Here is a 22,669-nt window from a genome sequence, read left to right on the forward strand (position 1 = left end):
ACATCAGGATTTCATTTTATAGTAGTTTGGTTTGTTGTGCCAATATCCATATCCTGGAGATGAGGATAGAAAACAAGAGTCTTTAAGTCCTTTACTAATGCAACTTTTAATGTGCCCTTTTCTTCTGCCACCTATGATTGCTTTTGCTTTGGAGGTTCCTTTCTGCCTCTGGTCATATCTACTGTCCCCTTTCTGACACTCTTTAGTGGCTGTTCCCCAATATTCCCTTCTGATAAACCCTTCAATCAATGGCACTCAGACAAGGGGAATACAGCCTGACACTTCCAGACTTCCCTAGAAATGCAAACAGAGTTACTGAGGCATTCTGTTCAATAGAATTGTGCATATTTTAAGATTGTTATTGATCTTACTCTCACTGATAGCTGAGATGGAACTTTTGTTTTGATAGGTGGTTCAAAGATGGTCAACCAGTTGGAGAGGAGGCTGGACACAAAGTCTTATTAAATGGACAGAAACTTGTCATCTCTCAAGCTCAAGTGTCAGACAGTGGCCACTATAAATGCGTGGCTGCAAACAAGGCGGGAGAACATGAAAAGGAATTTGATGTTACAGTGCATGGTAGGTCACTCAAGGTGGGCAGGAAGCAGCAGACTGCTTTTATTTCACATAGCTGGCAAGAAGGTGCTCAAACTTTCTATAAATGTTTATTTGCATTAGCAGGTTGAAAAACTGGAGAGGAGATTAGATGAAATAGAATCATAGAATGCTTTGGGTTGGACACCAGCCACAGCAGGGACACCTTCCACTAGATCTGGAAGTAGAAGTGAAGCTGCACTTACCTCTCTATATTTAAATGTACATGTTTAAATGAGGCATCATTTTTGTTTCTGATGCTTTTTTGCAGTTCCTCCAACCATTAAATCAGCTGAGCCTTCTGAGAGAGCAGTTGTGCTCTACAAACCTGTGACACTGCAGTGCATAGCCAGTGGCATCCCCAGCCCTTCCATAACCTGGTTAAAAGATGGACAGCCAGTAAACACAGCCAGAGGAAATATCAGAGTAAGCATGATTCTTTTATGGGCTCCAAACCATGGAAGGTAATTGCCCTAAATTATACATGTTAATGCTTCTTTTCCTTTTGCTTTCCTCACACTGTGATACAAAAGTGCTTAAGATCCATCCTGCAGTGAGGGGCTCTTTACCTGATTAGGGTGGTGTCTCAGGTAATAGCAGTGTTCAGCACACTGAATCCCACTAGACACTTCTTATCAGGAGAGTCCATGACTGGAAATTCAGAATATGTCTCCTTCCAGTTGTACTTTGCCCTTCAAGGTCAAACAGTTATCTGCTGATTGTGAGGTGGCTCTAGCCACTCATCCCTGTGAAGTGGGATTAGCTGAGCTGGTCTGTAATCACTGCAGCACCTACCTGTAATTCCGTTCTCCTGGTGAGATCCTGCCTTTTCATGGAGAGCCCTCCCCGGTGCTTCCATGTTCTGGGGGTGAGTGCTTGCAGTGGCTTTAATTTCCCATGGCTGGAACAATTTTCAGCACCTTGCCTGCAGTCTCCTCTGCCTGCCTGCCCACCCCTCTCCAGCCGGGTCCCCTCACACCTGTACATTTCCTGATGCTGCAGTTCCAGGGACACTGAAATCTGTGAGCCAGCAGTTTGCTTGTTCCGTGAGCCGGGGCTGGGAGGGGACGAGCTCGGCCGTGGTGCCCAGCGGCTGTGCCGGGCGCTGGTGTCACACGGGGCACTGGTGTCACACGGCTCCTCTCTGTGTTTGGGAACAGCTGGAGGCCTCGGGCCGTGTCCTGCAGCTTGGCAAGGCCCTGCCTGGAGATGCCGCCCGCTACACCTGCGTGGCCACCAATGCTGCCGGGGAGGCACAGCAACACACCCGGCTCCACGTACACGGTAATGAGCACGGCTGTCCACGCACTTTGTGCACCTGGGCTCACTTTGCTCTGACTTTTCTCCTGCCTCTGCACGTCCACCTCTCAGTTCTTTCTCTGTCCCACTCCTTTAGTAAGAGTGAGGGCAAAAACTCACTTTTGTATAGTTTGGCCTCTCTCCTGTAATACCAAAGGATACAGAATGTCTTTCCAGGTACCTCTGCTACTCAGAGGTATCCCAAAAAGCCAAACACATTCCTACTAACCCACCCTCAGAAGGGTACAGTAATTTCATGATTATAAGCCGCACCATTTTGACTAAAATTTTGGTCCGAACCTGAAGTGCGGCTTATAATCAGGTGTGACTTATATATGGACAGAGAACAAAAAGTTGCTGTTTTAGTTTGGAGGACAGGTGTCTGCTAAGAAAGCCAGGAGCTTCTCTTTGAAATGGAGAATGTAAACCCCCTCCCTCCAAATTATTATAATTTTGAAATCAAGGGGCTTTCAGGCAAAAATATGGGAATTAGGAATAACAGTTCTTTACTAGGGAAATTAAAATAGAAATACAGTGCTACAAAGAAACAAACCCCAAACCCTGACAAAGTCAGAGTACAACCTGACACCCCATCAGGCAGAGTGTTGGTAGCAGTCCCATTAAATGGTGATTGCAGTCCCCTTGCAGTGACAGATGTGGTTCAGTTGGAGCAGTGCTCCTGTACAAGGTGCAGTTTCCCTCCGGAGGTCCAATGGGGATGTAGAGAAATCCGGTTTTCCTCTGGAGTCCAGTAGAGAAAGGGGCTCCCTTAGTGTCCCAAAACCTCTGTTTTGATCTTGGTAAGAAATGTTGGGCTCTTCCCCCTGGCTGGAGCAACTTCCAATGGGATGCAGTAATTTTATCAGTCCCACAGTGGGACTCAATGGCCATTAGCAGAAAACGACTCGCTGGAGGAAGGATGGGTTGTGAAAAGATGAAGAACAATGCCCTGCCTGGTTTCAATGGATGGCCCATTAGCAGAATGTCTGCCGTTGAGATAAGGATCACTGCCCCCACCCTCAGCAGATGGTGATAGAACAGATACCTTTTATCACACCCTGTATTGTGATGTGCGGCTTATAATCAGGTGCAGCTTATGTATGGACAAAGAACGAAAAGTTGCTGGCACCAGGAAGTGCGGCTTATACTCAGTGCGGCTTATAATCGTAAAATTACGGTACTCTGTTTCTGAATCAATGTGTGATATACCACCACTGGCATTACTAATTTCATCCAAGCTTTTTGTGTATGCTGGTATTCCCCATGACCCTGGAGAATGGGAAATTTTTACAGGAATAACTTTTCTGAGAAAGGAACATTTTCTTGTGGGAGGATTTTTCAGCCTGTTTAAAAGGAATTTTCTTTTGCAGCTAGAAACAGTATAAAAAGAATCAGGGAAACTTGAGAAGCTGTTGTTTGCATGTGAATTTAATAAATGCTCTCACTATGATTTATGTATAATTGGCTCAGAAGTGGTCATGAAGTGTTGTGCATTGCTGATGTGACCCAGTCCTCAAAGGAGATGTGGGAATCTTCAGGAGGTGCAGAATAGACTGTGACAGTATTGTCACAGAGTAGGGCTCTGCTGACTTTTATTGCCAAACCAAACCAATAACTGGAAATCTTTAAACTGAAGCAAGGAGAGGTTGCAGAGTCTCTGTGGATTTGACTTAGAAAGAGGAGCCACATTCAGACTGTGATAATTGCATCACAATTAATTTCAGTGTCAGTCCCATGCTCATAAAGCTCTCCTTTGCTGTCAGTTTTCATATTCAAACTCTCTTTATCTGGCATTTCTGTCATGTTTCAGATTTTGGAACTTCAGGAAGGTAAAAGCTGTCTACACCACTCAGTTTGCTATCACCAGGTGAAGTGAGAGGAGCTTGCCACAAGAAAGCATTGCTGTTTTGTGTTGTGTACCCATTACTTGCTAATCCACTTTAAATTCCATTTTTCCTGAAAAAACTAAAATTAAGAAAAAAAAAGGTTTTATTCCTCTTACCCCTAATGAGATTATATAATTAGAGATAAATTTTAGAGATGAACTTTCTGGAGATATTCCTTGGTCGCTCAGCAGCTGAAGCTTGTGCAACTCATTGCCCAAAGTTTCTCCAAGGGTAGATGAGTTTGTGATTGGATGCTCTGCTAGCTGGGTGGCTGAATTAATGAAAACCTGCTGCTTTTGTGTTTTCCCAGAACCACCCAGTCTGGAAGATGCAGGAAAAATATTAAATGAAACAGTGGTGGTGAATAATCCAATCCATCTTGAATGCAAAGCATCTGGGAACCCTCTGCCAGGTATCCATGTGCACCTCGGGGAGCATCTCATAAAGGGTTTCACTTTCATGTGTCTTTGGAAAGAATGGATGTGCTGAATGTGGAGCTAACTGTGTGATTTTAAACCAGCTAGAGACTGTGTGATGGGAAATGTCAGTGTATGGGCTGACAGGGAGGAGGGATTGAGGAATTCAGTGATCCCCACTGATAAATGAGTGAGAACATAGCCCAAAGATAATCTGTTCCCTTGTTATGTCCTCTCCACAGGCAAGAGGACTATTTGATTTCTACTGAATGAGCTTTAAACATACTCACTTTCATCTGTCAGTTCAGTATTATAGTTAGTGTAAGGCAGACCTGAAATACTTCATGGATTGAGTATGCCTGTCAACAAGTCTGCCTGTGTCTAGGACTTTTTTAATGTGTGGTTTTTGTTACCTGGTAAGATATAAAAAGCGATTTGCTATATTAATTATTGTAGCGCAAAACAGGGGAATAGTTACTAAGAGCTTATAGCAAATTATTCTTGTGCTGATTATAGCATCATTTTCAGAGTAAAGGTGTAACTGCATTTCAGATGTGCATCCAGCTTCTCCTTTTCTGCCTTTTTAAGAATTAATTCACAGCAAAATATTATTTTGTAGAATAATTTATACTTACATAAAAAAATTAATATATTGAGAAAGTGTTATAAAAGCATAAGAATTTTACATCTATTTTACACTCCCTTTTGCATTTTTTTCTCCTTTTATCCTTCAAGTTTTCAGTTATTTTAGAACAAACAATTAAAACTATGGATTTCAGATAATTTATGCAATAAGAACAGTTTGGTCACCCCTGGTGTGATGTGATGGCATATCCTATTGTCAGGATATAACATGAGTCAGGAAAGTGAGAGCACAGCATCCCACTGGAAGAGAGAGAAGCTGTGTGCAAGTCTTGTCTGTCAGTCAGGCCAGGGCACTTAGTGGGTGTGAGTCTTTCCCCAAAACCCCTTGTGTGTTACAGATAATCCTTCCATGAGCACTAATTTCATCTGAGTAGTGAAGTGGTGCCAGCACACCCTCAGTGACCCATTCTCCTGATGGATGGTGCCATCTTTTGGCTGAGATGCAAAATCTTCAGATTTTCTTGGTTGTCAACTTCCTATAAAATTTTCTTGTGCAGTAGCACCAAGTATTCTGCTCTTTATTTTCAGTTTTTTAAGCTGCCAGTTGAACTTTGATTTGGTTGCTTATGTTTTGATTCTTTGTCCCAGGTAGTTCAGTTTAATCTAGTGATAGCTTAGGGTAAAAGGTAAAAAACTTGTTATATATTATAGAATCCCTGGAGAGATCCCCTGTATTGTAGTATCCCTGAGTGGTTTGGGTTGGAAGGCACCTGAAAACTCATCTCCTTCCATCCTCCTGCCATGAGCAGGGATGCCTTCATATTTTTGTATGGTTTTAAACAGATATAAGATATTGCTATAAGTAAATTTCCTGTAATTTGCTTTGTGTGTTAATTTCTCAGTTTCAGAACACTTTCCCATAAATATATGGGGGATGTGGATGATAGTGTCAAATTTCCTGTTGAATTGTGGGGCATAGTCAGTATTTTGTACAAATCTGGCTATTTCCTAACTCTCTGTTACATTTTTATTCCTAATCACGATGATCACTGCCATTGAGTGTCAAACGTTGGCCTGTGTGTGAAAGCTGAGGTGGCCAGTGTGAGGACTGTGTGGTGCCACGTTTGTGGGGGCTGTCAGTGATGTGTCCCCCTTCTCCCCTTCAGCTGTGTCATGGTCCAAGGACGGGCGTGCCCTGGCTGGCAGGGGACAGGTGCTGCACATCGAGGGCGCGCAGGTGGCTGACTCTGGCCTCTACAGGTGCCTGGCTGCCAATGTTGCGGGCACAGCCGAGCTGCTCTACAGCCTCCAGGTGCATGGTGAGTGCACAACCACGGAACTGGCACTCCTGGAGCTTGGGAAGCACTTCTGAGAGCATTGAGTCCAGCAGTGCTGCCAAGGCCACCACTGACCCGTGCCCCTGGTGCTACATCCACACGGCTTTTAAATCCCTCCAGGGATGGGGACTCCAGCACTGCCCTGGGCAGCTGTGTCAGTGTCTGAAGAAACTTGTCCTAATATCCAAATTAACCTCCCTACCCCCAGCACAACCTGAGGCTGTTTCCTCTTGCCCAGTATTGTGAGACTTAAGAATTATACATGCAAACTCCAGCTTGGCTTTCCTCAATTTCCAGTTTACTTAACAAACTTGGTGTCACTCATCACACAATCACAGAATCTCAGGGTGGTTTGGGTTGGAAGGGACATTAAAGCCCATCCAGTGCCACCCCTTGCCATGGACAGGGACACCTTCCACTAACCCATGTTCAACATGGCCTGGGACACTTCCAGAGATCCAGGGGCAGCCATAGCCTGTCTGGGAATTCCATTCCAGGGCCCTTACCACCCTCACAGCCAGGAATTCCTTCCCAATATCCCATCTAACCATGCCCTCTGACAATGGGAAGCCATTCCCCCTTGTCCTGGCATTCCATGCTCTTCACTCTTTTGTTTTCTCACTGACATTAGAATAGGTGTTTTGAATGCAGAAAATGTGCCAAGGGGAGTCATGTCTAGGGAGAAGAATTGTGGAAGAGGTATTTTGTGTAAAGGATCACTTGAGTAATTTGAAAGGCCAGGCAGTTGTTGGGGTTTGTTGTAGGTGACTTTGAAGCTCACAGTAGACAAAGATCAAATGCTCTTTCATAATCAGAGTTTTAAAGAAAAACCTGCTGTATCTAAGAAGATGAAGTGGAAGTGTGGGTGTTTGCTGACATGAGACATCTGAGCAAAAACCCAGTTGGAGCTTTTCCAGTGATTTCAGTGGCTTTTGGATGTGGCCATAATCCAAATTCTTATCTTTGATACATGCATGTGCATGTACCTGGTTTTCTGTGGGAGTCTTCCATGCAAAAGTGTGGCCTAAATTTGGCACAGTGTATCCAGCTGAGATGTACACATAGTATATAATTCCTATTAATGTTAATTAATGAGTTGGGCAGTGTGTTTCCATGGATTTAATGACCATCATGGGAAAAACTGATAGCACAAGACACAGTCAAAGGCAATAAACTCCACCAGTGATTAATTCCCAGGAAATCCTTAGAGCTAAGGTCACTATTCTAGTTAAATGGAAAATAGCCCCTCAGTACACGTGTGTGTTTTTAGGGGTGGCAGAATTTCAGCAAACATATCCAGAGTTTTCCAGGGAATTAAAAGACACAGAGCTTCCACTTCTAGAACAGAGTATGTGCAGTTGCAGCCACAACTAATGGCAGCCACAACTAATGGCATCAAAGCAACCAATTGCATCAAACTCCTGTCCATGACCCTGCTTCGTTCAGCTGGTGTCCTGCCAGGCTGGCAGTAGAGAGGTACTGGAATTCACCATCCACAGGTTTACCATCCACTGTCCTTAAGAGTTTATGAGTTTGAGAAGGCCAAACTTGAGGGTTTTGCCCTCTTTACCAGTGGAAGTAATGACTCCCTAATGGAGAGCAGTCTCAAATGCCAAGTACTGAAAGTTGTGCTGCATTTATGGAAAGGCTGTTCTAGATTTCCATGAACACCTGCCTTAGTCAACTGCTGGTCTTATTCACTAATTTCTGTTGTTAATAGTGTTGAAAACAATGCTCAATACTGCAGGTAAACACTGAATGAAACCAGGCAGACCAACTGAAGGAAACAGGTGGAATTCCAGTGTAGTTAGAATTCACAGGATATTTTATTAATTTTTTCACTTCTTTCTCCCCACTGCAGCTTTCTCAGGTATTTGAGAACAGTGAATGCCTTTGCACTGCCATAAGAGAGATTCTGTGTGTGGCAAAAAGATTAAAAAATTACAAAGTCCTGTGCCTTTTTTCTGCCCTTATTGCTATTACTGAAATGTTTGTAAGAGTGAGGAGAATCACAGAATCATGGAATGGTTTGGGTTGGAAGGGACCTTAAAGCCCATCCAGTTCCACTGTCCATGCCATGGGCAGGGACACCTTCCACTAGCCCAGATTGCTGCAAACCCTGTCCAGCCTGGCCTTGGACACTTTCAGAGATGGGGCAGCCACAACCTGAGTTACAGGCTCTTAGAGGTTGCTAAATTCATTAATTAATCTTATTTTCAGTGCAGAATTTTATACATGTTTTCTCCCCTCACATAGGACAATATGTATGAGTAGCTTACACCATTCTCATCCCTTTGCAGGAGTGACTTTAAGCATTAAGTTTTCATCTGATACTGACTTTTAAACTTTATCACTAAGCTATTAGTGGTAGGAGCAAATAAAACTGTTTTTATTTTCCTAGTACATGAAATATCTTCCTTTTTTAGTGATTCTTGGCTCCCTTTCTATTAGAGCCCTACAACCTTTGCTAGACTATGTGCCTAGAGTAAGTGCTTTAGATGTTCCACTGCAATGCTTTGTGTCATCAGAGAGGCAGATGTTTTCCAGTCTAATCTGGTAAACATTTCCATATGCTCTGCCTGGCCAATTTATCACTCTGTGTATGGATTTGTTTTATGTGGTTTATATGGTAAACTCCTTTCTTTAATCTCCACCACTCCTAAGGTCTTTCACAAGGTCTAAATGGAATAGTAGAAAAGTTTGAGGGCATATTTTCTGGCTTTGTGGTGTGGTTCCTTGGTTTCACAGCTGTCCTCTGGGCTGTGGGCCCAGTCCCACATACCTTGCTCACTGTAGTTTCACTGCCTGCTCATGTTAGGGAAGAGCAGGATCTTGTACAGAGCAAAGATGTGACAAGAGTTCAGCAGGAATAACATGAGAAAAGAGAAAAACATTCCAAAACTAGGTAGCCTATTTTATTTCATTGTGAGACATACTCTTATGTAGCTGTTACAGCCATTTTTCTGTGGGGTTTTTTTTCAGTCCCTCCATCCATCTCTGGCAGCAGTGACATGGTGACAGTAGTGGTCAATAATCCAGTGAGACTGGAGTGTGAAGCTAGAGGCATCCCTGCCCCTATCCTGACGTGGCTGAAGGATGGGAGCCCTGTGTCCAGCATCAGCAATGGACTCCAGGTACCAGGGTCAGATCCTGCTCTATGCTGTTCCCTCTTGTCGGAGGAGGCTTTTAAGTCAATGCAGTTTAATGGAAGAGAATAAATTGGAGGATTTGGGATAATAATACAAGGCCTTTTGCTCTGGGTTGTGTGAGTTTAGCTCCAGTTCTGTGTGAAGTGGAAGATAGAGATATATTAAAATAAAGTGGTCCTTTCAGCTGATGTTATACTGAGTGAGTTTGCATTAACTGGGAAGAAGAGGATATTGGACCAAATTCCTCTGCTGAAGAGATCTGGAGAGCTCATTACATACAACAGTAATTTAGAAAAGAAAACTAACCTCTGATATAAGGAGATCTTTCAGAGGTAAAATGAGAGACTATGGTTGATTTTTTGAAAGTTGTTTTTATAATCTGAAAGGGAAGAGGGGGAATTTGTGTTCTGTGGGGACGGCTCAGATGAAAGGTGTGACAGCATGTTTGAACTTGGTGGGAGGGAGGGAGGAGTGTCCAGATCCTGCAAAGTCTTGAGAATGCCAGGAATTCCCTAGGGACTGGCATAAAGTTAGAGTTCTGCTTTTGCAAGTCTGGATTAGAAGAGAACTCTGGAGTTCAGAGAGATGGTGGGAAGCAGTGACAAAACAAGTGTTCCATCCTGAAATAAACCTTAAGAGCTCCCCCTGGCTGTGTGTGACACTGGGTGTGCCTGAAGGTGCTGTGCTCCTGTTGCAGGTGCTGTCAGGGGGCCGGGTGCTGGCACTGCCCAGTGCCCAGCTCAGTGACACGGGGACATACGTGTGTGTGGCAGTCAATGCTGCGGGGGAGAGCCAGAGGGACATCGACCTACGCGTTTATGGTGAGTGACAAATGTCCTTCTGATTCTGACAGCTGTTCTTGAAGCTTTAATTTAACACAGATCCTGAGAAGCAGTCAGTAAAAATAGTGCCAACCTGTAATGGAAGGCCAGGTGAGGAGGAGGTGTATGGAAGTTAAAACATATGTATGCACATTCACCCTCATTTATTAAAGCATGTAAGTATATCCTTGAAGAAATGTAACTGCAGAAGTGAATTTACAAGTTTAATGCATAAAAGCTCATTTATGAATGATAAGAGAAAATACATGTATTTTATTCTCACCTGGATCTGCCAGGTGAGAGATATTCTGGGGGACAGTGCTCTGTTATTTTTATTGCATCAGAAGGAGGTACTGGGAGTTCCCCTCCCGGCTCTGCCTGCCTAAATGGAGGGGACTCTTTTAGTGCTAAATAGTGACACTGTTTTGAGCCTAGCCAGTCAACTCTGTCTCCTTCAAGGAGCAGGAAAGAAGTGGTTTCCCTTCCAATTAGGGCAGTGCTCTCAGTTACATGATGAGATCATTGGGACTGTCCTGTTCAGGATATTGGTGATCCCTGTGGGTCCCTTCCTACTCAACATATTCTGTTATTCTGTGCTTTCTTGTAATTTGTATGAATTTCATCCTGGGGGTTTTGTAACTTATATCAGATGCCTTTTCATATTCGTGGAATGGTTTGGGATTGAAGGGAGTTTAAAGCTCACCCAGTCCCAGCCCATGCCATGGACAGGGACACCTTCCACTATCCCAGGTTGCTCCAAGCCCTTTCCAGCCTGTGGGTGCTGTGCCAGCAGGGATGCCAGGGAATGTGACTGTAGCAGGTTTTGAGTTCCCTTGGACAGCTCAGAGGATTTGTCCAGCAGCGAAATGAGGATGAACAATAATCTGACGTTTGTTTTAGAAATGTTAGTGTCAGATGTGTAGAGAGGTGCTTGAAATTGAGGCAGCTTTGTAGTTTTGCTTCTGCTTTCAGTAGGTCAGTGGTTTCTGCCAGTCTCCAGCATTATGGCAATCCCATGTGGAAAACCTTGCAAGAAAAGTTAAGAGTTTGGGTGAGTTCTGAGCAGGGACAGCTGGCCGAGTTATTTGTTCCTGCGTTTGACTTTCAGAATTGTCTCTCTTGGTCAAAGTACCCCTGACTGAAGTCCTGGTGACTTTTGCATCAGGGAGGGGCAGTTCAGAAACCCAGGACTCTGCTGTGGCAGAAGTTAACAGAAGTTAATATAGGCTGGAACATTTTATGTGTAGGGTCTCTTTTGGAATTTGAGGACAGGTGTGTATGTCTGTGTAATGTGACAGATATTTTTTATTATTCTTCTTATTTTCTGGAACCTCTGTCCATTTTAGCTGGAGGAAATGAAAAGATTTAGGAGTTGTGTATGTTTAAAATTAGTGGTGTATTAGATGCTGGCCAGGGTTGAGCTTAGCTGCAGGACCAGCTTGAGTGAGGCTGTCACCAAAAAGTAATACTGCTCTTCAGACTTGCCTCATAAGGGCAATCTAATTAAGAAGCCACAGGAGGAAAATAATTTAGAGTAGAGTTGGGGCTGGGTTGGTTGGAAATGTGCACTGAGCCAGGAGTTGGAACAAGCTCAGTTACTTACAGTTACTATGAGCATAATTAGATTAATTTTAAACCCCATTCCTTTAGAAATAAATGCTTTAGTGTTTGTCTCTGTGTCATAAACTCAGTTTCCTTTTGAGCACATTTCAATTCATTGAGCCAAGCAGAAAAATAATTGGTTAAAAGTCTTTGGAAATAAATTTGCCTTCTGCAGGGATGAATCAGCTTCCAATTCTCAGTTCCACAATACTCATAAAGAATCTGGACCTTCGTGAGTTCTAGAAAGAAAAAGGAGAAACAGATTTTTTTTTTCACTTACTATATTTCTTATCCACAGGGACCAGGCTTTTCCCTAAATTATTTCCAAACTGTGAAATCAGCAGCTCTGCTCTGTACTTCCTGGGCAAGAAACACAAAGCTTGATTGTTCCTGGTCTTTTCAGGCCACCTCAAGAGCTGTCTTGCTGTCCCCTGAGTGCTATTTTGGGACATGTTCTGGTCTCCTGTGTGTGACTAACCTAGTGTGCTGGTTCTCACAGATGGTCCCACTGCCTCCCTTCTCACCCCAAGGTTCTGTGCACTCAGACCCTCAGTGTCTAGGGTCATGGATCCCAAAACCAAAGGGCAAAGGAAATGTGACAACCAAGGTTCTTATCTTTGGTCCTGGTCAGCTTTTGGTGGGAGCAGTATTTTATCTACTCTTTTTGACTCCAGCCATGAATACTTTCCCCATGTAAAGTTGCTGACTTGCTGTGTTCAAGGTTTAGTTCTCAGTTACTTTTGTTTTTCTGATTGTGGAAACACAACACATATTTTTCTCCCTTTCTAAAATTTTTTCTTAAATCTTGGCACTGTTCAAGAACAGCTAATGTGTTTCATTTGAAGTGTCCAGTGTTTTGGGTTTTTTTATTCCTACACAGAAAACTTCACTTTCAAAAGATTTTTCTACTGTCTGATTTGGAAATAATAGTGTAATAATGAAGTTATCACTGAACTGCAGGACAAATGTAAATATAGTGCTCAGTGCCAACAACTGCAATAATTAATAGATTCCACACAATGCTGATACATGAACTAATTTTAGATTATTATTTTTGATTAAGTCATTAACCCATTGACTTCTTGCCAACCATGTAAATTCTCATTCTGTCACCTGTATTTGGCTATCTCTGGACAAGTTCTGTGTAAGTCAATTTTCCTTAAAGCCAAGTATCCTTCTTGGCACTTTCAGGCATTTTCAGCTTCTGAGCCTGGTTATTATCTCATGAGCTGTTTCACTCAACAGCTTTTTTTCCTTCTTGCAGGAGTGCAATCCCCCATTTTTATATAATAGGAATTTTTCTTTCTAGCTACTTTTCAAGGGGATTTTTTGCTAGTCTTGGCTTTCCTTATGATTTCTCTGTAGCTGATACCTCATGAGTGTGTATTTTGTGCAGAAGATATTCTGTAAATAACAAAAATTATTATTGTGCTTTTGTGGTATAAAGGAGACTGAAGTTGAGGATAGCTTAAGGTGTAAGTATCATTTTATCTTTGCTAAGTGAAGTCATTAACTCCACATTATTTGCTCTGGGAAGTCTTCAGTGCTCAAAGTCCCTTAGTTTGAGCAATAAGACAAGAGGAAACAGCCTCAGGTTGTGCTGGGGGAGGTTCAGGTTGGATATTAGGAAAATTTCTTCACAGGAGGGATTGTGACCACTGGCACAGCTGCCCAGGGCAGGGGTGGAGTTGGCATCCCTGGAGGGATTTAAGAACTGAGGATGTTGCCCCTGGGGACAGTGCTGGGGAATGGTTGGGCTCAGTGGTCTCAGAGGGCTTTTCCAAGGTAACCAGGTGTGTGGCTGTGTTGGTGCAGTGCCCCCTGACATCGCGGGCGAGGAGCAGAACGTGTCGGTGCTGCTGGGCCAGGCCCTGGAGCTGCGGTGCCGCAGCAGCGCCGTGCCCCCGCCCCGCCTCGCCTGGCTCAGGGATGGGCGGCCCCTGCTGCAGAAGCCAGGCCTGAGCATCTCTGGAGATGGGAGCGTGCTGAAGGTAAGCTGGGCACAGCCTGTGCTGGGGTTCCTTCCTGGGAGTTGCTCCCTCCATGGGTGGCTCAGCATTGGGCTCTCTGGGGCAGCAGAGAGGAGTGTGCGAGGAGGGAGGGATGTCAGACACCCTGGCTGGATTCATGCTCTATTATTAACATTTAGAAATAAAATTGAAACCTGAGCCCCCCTCTCCCTATGCATTTCATGAATAATTATGTAGGAAGAAGCAACCAGGTTTTCCTTTTGTTCCCAGATTGAAGGAGCTCAAGTGCAGGACACCGGGCGCTACACTTGTGAAGCGACAAATGTTGCTGGGAAAACTGAGAAGAACTATAATGTCAATATTTGGGGTAAGATTTATGGAGCTTATACTAGAAATGGGAATGAAGCTCAGAGCTGAATTACGATGTGAGACACTGAAATCCTCTGTAGTTCATCAACACTCAGTTGTTGAGGCTCGTGCAGGGAGATTTTGTTGTATTTACTGTACTTGAACAGGCCCAAGACAATGCACACATTTTTCAAATTGCTTAAATTTAGTTCTAAATTAACACCAGTTACTCTACAGGCCTTTGTTGAGCTTGCAGGAATGAGGGTAGTTAGAGTTATAACTAGTGAGTGGCATCCCTTCTCATGGCAGGGGGTTGGAACAAGATAATTTTAACGTCCCTTCCAGCCAACACCATTCTGTGATCTATGGTTCTATAATAGATACCTGGGTTTGGATCCATAGCTTTAATGCCATTTAAAGTAACATACCAACTTTGCACTTATTGAAATGCTGAAGCATTGGAAATTCAGATAAATAAAAGCTGCTTTACCTATTGCTCTACAAATTTATTAGTGCTGAATCATAAAAACAGCTTTAATAATTTTTTCCTATTGCTCTGTAGAGAATGTGGCTCAGGACATTATTTTAATAATTGATTTTCAAGGGGTTTTTGCACCATCATTTTCTTCTCATATGCAAATTGAAATGTCCCTGTTTTACTATTATAAATCAGTTTCTTGTTCTGGAGTCACAAGACTAGAATTACCTATGAGGGTTTGTAACACTAAAATGACATTTTTCAGTACAGATTTTAAGTCTGTCTTTATTAAAAGACCCATTCATGGCATTTAAATTAGAGATGGGTGTTGTAGTACCACGCTATTTTCCCATGTAGAAGCAAATACCATTTAATGTGCAGATCAACCTCTGCTCTCCTTTTTCTCTCCCAGACTTTTGCGCAGGACCTTTGCTGGAGGGATTTAGATTTGTTCCTTTGTGCAGTAAGACCATTCCAGTGCAGGGATAATTCTTTGCTAGTTAGCAGCTTTGATGGGATAAGCCTGATAGAAACCACAGGCTACCTGTGAAAGCCATCTGTGGATAATTGTTTGAAATTATAGTTTTCGTTTATGCCCCAACACCAAAAGTCTTCCTTGCCATATTTTGACATTTTAAATCCAGGAAATGTATTCTTCTGAGGATTGGTGAGTTCCTGAGAGCCAGCCCATGAGTTAAATGAAGAGACTAGCACAGGCTTGTCCTGGCTGGAAGCAGGACAAATAAAGGGTAAAGCAGACAGTACCATAAGGCCCTTGGCAATGCTGTTTCAAACCCCACACATCTGGTTGCTGCTGGAGAACTGGAGGTGTCAGAAGGAGAAGCTGGCTATTGTCACATGCATTAAGAAAGTGCAGCATAAGTTGTTCACCTGGGAGGTTTTATTTGCCAAATTAAACCTACACTCTCCTCTGCTTTTTCTCGGTCTCTACCTACTCTATTTTTATCTGATGAAAATGATTCCTTGATTCCTAAAAGGCAATTTTCCCTTCCTTAGGGGTTGAACCAAAGTGCTTTAAGAGTTGGAGAATCACAGTAAAACACTAGTCCCTTTTGTCTGCAGCTGGTTCTGGTTTAGAGTCACAGAGCTGTCAAGCAAAGCAGTCCTTCTGTTGCAGGAAGGTGATCAGAAGGGTGGGATCCATAACGTTGGATGTGGCTGCCAGTGTGCTGATGCAGGAAAAAGTCAAAGGAAAAATGTATTTTAAAATGTATTTTAAAAGTCACTGATGATGATCTCTGTGGGTTTATTAGCTGAGGTAATGAATGAGGCAGGCTCTTAGAGTTTGAGTCATTTGACAAAGTTCCCCAAACCAGCTTTGTTCATCAAAGTCCATTAAAAGCAGCCCAAAATAAAGCCCTTAGAGCCCAGAAGCATGGATGCAGTCATTCCCAAGTGTATTGTTCCCTACCCAGGGCCTGGTTAGCATTGAGGAGACAGTCCTTGCTTCAGAGCTGAATGGCAGAGATTTGCATGAGGGTCATTTGGGGTTTACTGCTGGCTGATAATGTGTTGTTTCAAAGGTTGCACTTATTTGACTTTTCTTTGCAGTGTCACCAAGTATTTCTGGCTTGGATGATGGCTCTCAGCTGACAGTCACTGAAGGGAGCTTGATTAGCCTGATCTGTGAGTCCAGTGGCATCCCACCACCCAGTCTCACCTGGAAAAAGAATGGTGGGTAACTGCCAATTGTCTGTTCTATAAAGCAAGTGGGATAATTCAGACCTGCCTGGTTTTCTTTTCATCTTGTGTACATTTTGGATGGTGTGTTCTGAGGAGCTCAAATGGGCAGATACGTGCACAGTCCTGACATTGGGTAAAGTGAACTCCAGGAGTAGATTATTTCCTTCTATCTCACCTCTGCTTGGATTAGGTGTTCCTAAAGGTGCAAGAGAAGTGCTTAGATTGCTTAGCTGACAAAAATGAACTGTGGAGCACTTAATGTGTTTATCTGCCGTGGGGCAACAGGGCAGAAGCATGGTGCCCCATCCCTGGAAGTGTTCCAGACCAGGGTAAATATCTTTTGAGTAAGTGGATGGTGTCATGGCAGAGAGTTGGAATGAGAGGATCTTTAAGGTCCCTTCCAACCCAAACCATTCTGGGATTCCAAGACTTGTTTGTGCATCCCAGATGTCAGGACCATGGTCACTGGTAGTCCCTTGGTGTGGAGTTGAGTTTCTGCCCTGTGATCCACTGCATAATAAAGATTCTCTGAGCTGGTTTTAAGTCTGTAGCCATGGCATCCTGCCAAGTGGTGAACATGCATGTAGTTGTAGTAATTGCTTTGGGGAGTTACTGAACCTTTTCTCTCATCCCATCTTGTTCAAGTGTAGTCTGCACACCTTTTGCTTTAGGGGTTAAAGTTACATTGCCAAGCACCTCTTTAGGAATTGGCAGACAAAGCTAGCTATTTTCAGCACCTTCTTTTAAGTATTGACACTGTTGGAGATGGAATATAGGACAAAATAAGATAATTTATTCTTCCAGTGTGGTAATTCTTATGTTATTAGTCAATCTTACTTACGTTTTTCTAAGCAGCACAATTCAATACAATATGCACTTGCTTTAATTAATTTTGGCTCATGGAAAGAGCAGGTTTTAATTACAGAACTCTTATTCTAATGCCTAGCATTTTCAGAGAGCAGGAAGTTGTTTTTAAACCCTGTCTCTTGGAAGCCAGAAAGGCCTTGTATGACATGTAAATGCACTGCAAGGCTAATGTGTGTATACTTAATGGCAGGAAGGAGACTTAAACTGCTAGAAAATCTAGAAAAGCAGTTAGAAAGAAAGAGGAGTATATTTTTCACATGTTTGACATTTGGTGCACTTTGTAGAGAGGACTATAAATGCACAAGAGGGAAATGAAGATTAAGTTTGCTAGAAGTATCCATGGCAGGTGCATTCCTTCTGTCACAAAGTCTCCCTGCAGTTTGGAAAGATGAAGATGGATGATCTGAGGTCTCCTCAGCAAGATTAAGGAATCTGCTCAGAGAATGCAGTGGGAGTTTGCTATCATGTTTCTGCTGAGGATTTCCTGAGAAGAAGTATGTGACACACAACACACAGATGGTGTGAAACCTAAATTACACGCTTGTAAGCACTAGCTGTTCTGTGTGAGACAATTATACAGTGAAAAATGAGTCATGTTTTACTAAAAGTGCTGAACTTTCTGCTTAGTGGAGGTGTTCCAAACTCTGCATGGATGTGAGGGAGAGTCAGTGTGCTTTAGCTCAGGGTATCCCATGAAGTCAGTGGTTAATATGGAAAGTCCTCAGAATCTGCTTGTGCCAAGTTCCTGCTCTCTGGGAAAACTCTGACAGAGTACTTCTAAAATGGGCAATTGTGCAACTCAGTCTTTTTGAATCAGCCAGTGGACTTCACACCATATGATTTTCATTTACTCCTGGCCACTTGTGTGGCCTTATGTGACAGAAGGTCTCTTGCAGGTTCTCCTGTGGTGCCGGAGCCATCGGGAAGGGTGCGGGTGCTGTCTGGGGGCAGACAGCTCCAGGTTGCAGTTGCTGACAGGTCTGATGCTGCATCTTACACCTGTATTGCTTCAAACGTGGCTGGGAGTGCCACCAAAGAGTACAGCCTGCAAGTGTACAGTGAGTGCCAGGAAAACTCCGATCACGGGTTACCAGTTCTGCCATAATGTTATGGGAGTGTGAGCCAGGCAGTGATGTTGAACTGCAGGGTCTCCAGAGTGCTGCTGTAGGACAATTTAGAGGTAGTTCAAGGAGAGTGTCATGTCATTAAAATTTTGGCAATTTGGACCTTTAGCTTAACAAATATGCAAGACATATTTGCATATCTCTGTTGAAAATGCACAGTCCACAGATGTAACCCCTTTAGTCTTGTCCCCAAGCTGCAGTAGTGATGACAACTGACTGAACTTAGATTTCCCTTTGGTCCCTTAGACTTTACTGTATTTTTGTTAGGAATAAAAGGAGATGTTTAAACAATCCCACAGATAAGAAAATCTTCCAAAATCTGTAGGGATTGACAGTGCTGGGGCAGTCTTTTAAAATTTAATTTTTTCTCTTGTTTGTGTTTTTAAAATTGTAAGTTAACATTTTAAAAAACGTTTTTACTTTATGCTATGGGAGAGGGGGAAGGAAAGTGATTTGCCTTTTACTAACTCTCCTGCTCTGGAAAATTGACTCAGCAGCAGGTGAGGATTCTGAAGTGCAGCTTCTAGTTGACTCCTACACTGTGTCCCTTGTTCTTCCCTAGCTCGACCAACTATATCCAACAGTGGTCCCCACCCGTCAGAGGTCGTTGTCACGCAGGGAAGCGATATATCCCTGGAGTGCGAGGCTCAGGGCATTCCTGAGCCAGCAGTGATGTGGCTGAAGGATGGGAGGGCACTGGGCAGTGGCAGGGATGTGGCAGTGCTGGCTGGAGGCCGTGTCCTGAGGCTGCAGCGTGCCCAGGTGTCCGACACCGGCCGCTATGTCTGCGTGGCCACCAACGCCGCCGGGCTGGCCGACAGGAAATACGACCTCAGCGTCCACGGTGAGTGGGGCCACCTGGGCACATGGAAATCCACCACTGGGTGGCCAAGCAATGGTGTGGAACTCAGTGCACCTCCTGGATCTGTTGCAGGGGATGCAGCTCTAATTGCAGTGTTAGGAAAAACCCAAATTGAAGTTTGTAGTTCCTGAATACTTTAAAATTGTAGCCTTCTCTCTGTTAATATTAATCTACCGAAGCTGCTTTGTTGCCCAAGGATATGGCACAATTTTACATGATATTGGGGTGACTGTCATGGTGGGAAATATTCTGTTGTTGGAGAGAGAAATTAAGGTTTAACCAAGACTACCCTCCTGCTTGCCCTCAGTAAATATTTGGGTGACACCACATTTTGTAGGCAAAATGAATTTGTATTTGCTCTGAAGTATGACTTTTCCTTACTCTTTTTTGTAGTTCCCCCAAGTATTGGTGGTTTCTGGCATCTACCTGAAAACATCAGCACTGTGGAGAAGAATCCCATCTCCCTGGTTTGTGAAGCCTCAGGAATCCCCTTGCCAGCAATAACGTGGCTCAAGAATGGGTTGCCTATCACCTTGAACAGCTCAGTGCGAATCCTCTCAGGTACAAAAGCTGGAGCGCAGATGGCAACACCTCACTTTGTCATGCCCAGAAATACACTTCATTAGCTCTCCTGTTTATTTTTCTCCACCTCTTCTACTTCACAATTGTTTTACTGTTTAAAGAGGAAAAATCTTTGAAAGAAAAAATGACAAAAACCAAAGCATATCTTTAATTTCTATGGCTCTGTATATGAAATCAAAGGGAGCCTCAGAGATGAAGGCATGTAGAGACATCTCTGGCCATGTTGTTTCTTTGACCTTGGGTTTGCCACTGACAAGTAGAAATTTAGGGTGACCTTGTCACTCTCTACAACTCCCTGAAAGTTGGCTGTGGTCAGGTGGGGTTGGTCTCTTTTACCAGGCAGCAACTAACAGAACAAGAGGACAGTCTGAAACTGTGTCAGAGGGAAATATTGGTTGGGTATTAGGAAAAGCTTTTTCATGGAAAGAGTGATAAAGTACTGGAATGGTCTGCCCAGGGAGGTGGTGGACTCACCATCCCTGGATGTGTTTAAAAAAACACTGGATGTGGCACTCAGTGCCATGGTCTAGTTGAGGTGTTAGGGCATGGATTGGACTTGATCTTGAAGGTCTCTTCCAACCCAGTGATTCTGTGATTCTGTGAATTTCATGACAGTAAGTTTTGATGGAGTTTCTAATACTCTGTGATGGCTACCATGCAAAGCCTGCATCATGAACCTAAGAAAACTATCAGACAAGTAAAAAACTGGAAGGTATTTAAGACTGCATTTGAAGCTGATAAGCTTTAGGGTATTTTAATGAGTGCAGCTTTTAATGTTGCAGATAGTCCTGTCCTCTGCTTTTCCATTTTTGCATATGGTGTGTGGAAAAAGGAGTGTGTGTGTGATTATTTCCCAGTATGAACCTGGCTCTGGGAACTGTTCTGCATTCCCTTCTGTGTCAAGCTGCCATCAACAAAAATAACATCTTCTGGGCTTGATTGTTTCTGTTCTGTCTGTTGCTTTCTACACCCACACTAATCTCACCTCCTGGATGTCGAGTCAGGAAGGGAGAGACAAAAAGATGTTTATTGTCTCTGGATATTGGCTGTGTGGGAGGGGAAATATGCCAGGGCTCAGGGTTTTGTTTTCCTCCAAGCTTTGTGCTTCAGAAAGCTACACGTTGTAGTAGTGAACTGTAGCCAGCATGGCACTTGGAGCCTTATTTGTGCTTGCACAGCTATAAAAAACAACAACAAAACTACTCCTCTAATTTTGGAGCTAAATACTTTGCCAAAGCAAGATTTTGGTTCTGTTGATTGAAAACATACTTGGCATTATGGATAATTTCAGTGTGTGGACACACTGCTGGCAGCTTTTAGTCAGTTAATTCAGCTCATGGAATCACAGAATATCCTGAGCTGGAAGGGTCCCACAAGGACCATCCAGTCCAACTCGTGATCCTGCACAGGACACCCCAACAACCCCACCCAGTGCTTGAGAGCATTGTCCAGATACTGATGTTTGCTTTTGATGATCCTTCCTGCATATCTTCTAGGAAAATGAAAAAAAAAATCCGCTGCATCCCACCTGCTTTGCATGCAGTCCATCCCCTAAGCTGCACAAGGGCTTTAGGAAGGAGAAAAACTTTTGTTTAGCTGCGTGAGAAAATCTGTCATGCCTCAGCACTGGGAGGGATGGGTGTGCTCTGCTGTGTGATGCCAGGGAAAGTCACAGTCTCCTGCAGGCAGGTTTCTGCTTTTGTTTTGGCCTTGTGCAGGAGTGGATGGGAGAAGGGGTCAGGGAGACACGAGGCTGGAAGACCTGAGCTGCTCTCAGTCTCCCAGTGCTCCCTCCAGCAGGCAGGATTCCTGGGGCAGAGGCACATCCAGTAACCTACTCAGCAGTTAGTTCCTCCAAGTGTATGACCAGGATCATTGCTTTCTGGGCTATCACTGGGCAGTGATAGCCACAGGCAGGAGCTGCCCAGGGCAGGTGTGGTGTGGATTAAGGAATGGTTGCTGATGGGAGAGCTGCTAACCAGAAACTGGGAAAAACTGCAGGCTGGCAACCACCTCTGGCTTCACACTCAAGCGCTCCCTAATGTCTGTTCTGCTGTTCCTCTGCCAAAAAACAAGGAAAGAGAAGTTGCTGTGTGATGGCAAAGCAGGAGTATTCATGATCTTTGGTCAAACATACTTCCAAATCTTCCTTTTAAATGAATGTGTCTGTACAAAGGTAACTTGACAACTACAGAGTTAAGAATCTGTTCTTTCAAACCATTGCATGTAAACCCGTGCTATTTTCAGCTGTTATTATTATTGATGGCACAATTAATGCAAATGCTATAAGGGAGAAGTGGAATTTTATTCCTTATCTATACATATGAAAATACCTTAAGGGTATTTATAACACGAGGTGTTTATAGAAATAAGCTTATTTTTGTGTGTCCACATATAAAAAGCACTGAAGAGGTATTATTAATTTTCCTGAATATTCATCTAGAATCTCAGCATAGCAAAGCACTCTAGTGAGTGAAAACCCTGCTGTCTGAGGTACTGTCTACTGTCCCAGTTTCCTGCCCAGAAGTGTGTGTTGCATGTACAGCATTCCTGCCACGTCCCAAGTACTGATCCATGAATTCTGTGCAGTGGAGCAGAGTGTGTGCCCTGCCCAGCCCTGGGGTGGTGCTGGGTGGCAGAGCAGGGTGTGTGTGCCCTGCCCAGCCCTGGTGTGATGCTGGGTGGCAGAGCAGGGTGTGTGTGCCCTGCCCAGCCCTGGGGTGGTGCTGGGTGGCAGAGCAGGGTGTGTGTGCCCTGCCCAGCCCTGGGGTGGTGCTGGGTGGCAGAGCAGGGTGTGTGTGCCCTGCCCAGCCCTGGGGTGGTGCTGGGTGGCAGAGCAGGGCTCTGATGCTGTTTTGGCTGTCTCAGGGGGCCGGACACTGCGGCTCAGCCCCGTGGCCGTGGCAGACGAGGGACATTACACCTGTGTGGTGACCAACGCTGCAGGGGAGGCCAGGAAGGACTTCTACCTGTCTGTCCTGGGTGAGTACCTGCTCGGGTTGGGACAGCAGAAGAGAGGGGTTTGTACAGTAAGGGGAAGGCATT

General features: G+C 44.0%; 1 protein-coding gene across 1 annotated transcript in view; it reads left to right on the top strand.

The window, feature by feature from the left end:
* Positions 1 to 22,669, top strand: part of HMCN1 (hemicentin 1) — a 167,017-nt gene that overhangs the window by 87,490 nt on the left and 56,858 nt on the right. Inside the window, exons 34-47 of the mRNA XM_033067869.1 lie at positions 410 to 579; positions 866 to 1,020; positions 1,755 to 1,878; positions 4,090 to 4,191; positions 5,947 to 6,099; positions 9,100 to 9,251; positions 9,964 to 10,087; positions 13,505 to 13,680; positions 13,930 to 14,026; positions 16,058 to 16,180; positions 17,953 to 18,114; positions 18,743 to 19,024; positions 19,436 to 19,603; positions 22,493 to 22,606. Of these exons, the coding sequence (XP_032923760.1) occupies positions 410 to 579; positions 866 to 1,020; positions 1,755 to 1,878; positions 4,090 to 4,191; positions 5,947 to 6,099; positions 9,100 to 9,251; positions 9,964 to 10,087; positions 13,505 to 13,680; positions 13,930 to 14,026; positions 16,058 to 16,180; positions 17,953 to 18,114; positions 18,743 to 19,024; positions 19,436 to 19,603; positions 22,493 to 22,606 (2,102 nt within the window). The remainder of the gene's footprint in view (positions 1 to 409; positions 580 to 865; positions 1,021 to 1,754; positions 1,879 to 4,089; positions 4,192 to 5,946; positions 6,100 to 9,099; positions 9,252 to 9,963; positions 10,088 to 13,504; positions 13,681 to 13,929; positions 14,027 to 16,057; positions 16,181 to 17,952; positions 18,115 to 18,742; positions 19,025 to 19,435; positions 19,604 to 22,492; positions 22,607 to 22,669) is intronic.

The sequence above is a fragment of the Catharus ustulatus genome, chromosome 9 (assembly GCF_009819885.2).
Source record: "Catharus ustulatus isolate bCatUst1 chromosome 9, bCatUst1.pri.v2, whole genome shotgun sequence".
Taxonomy (NCBI): domain Eukaryota; kingdom Metazoa; phylum Chordata; class Aves; order Passeriformes; family Turdidae; genus Catharus; species Catharus ustulatus.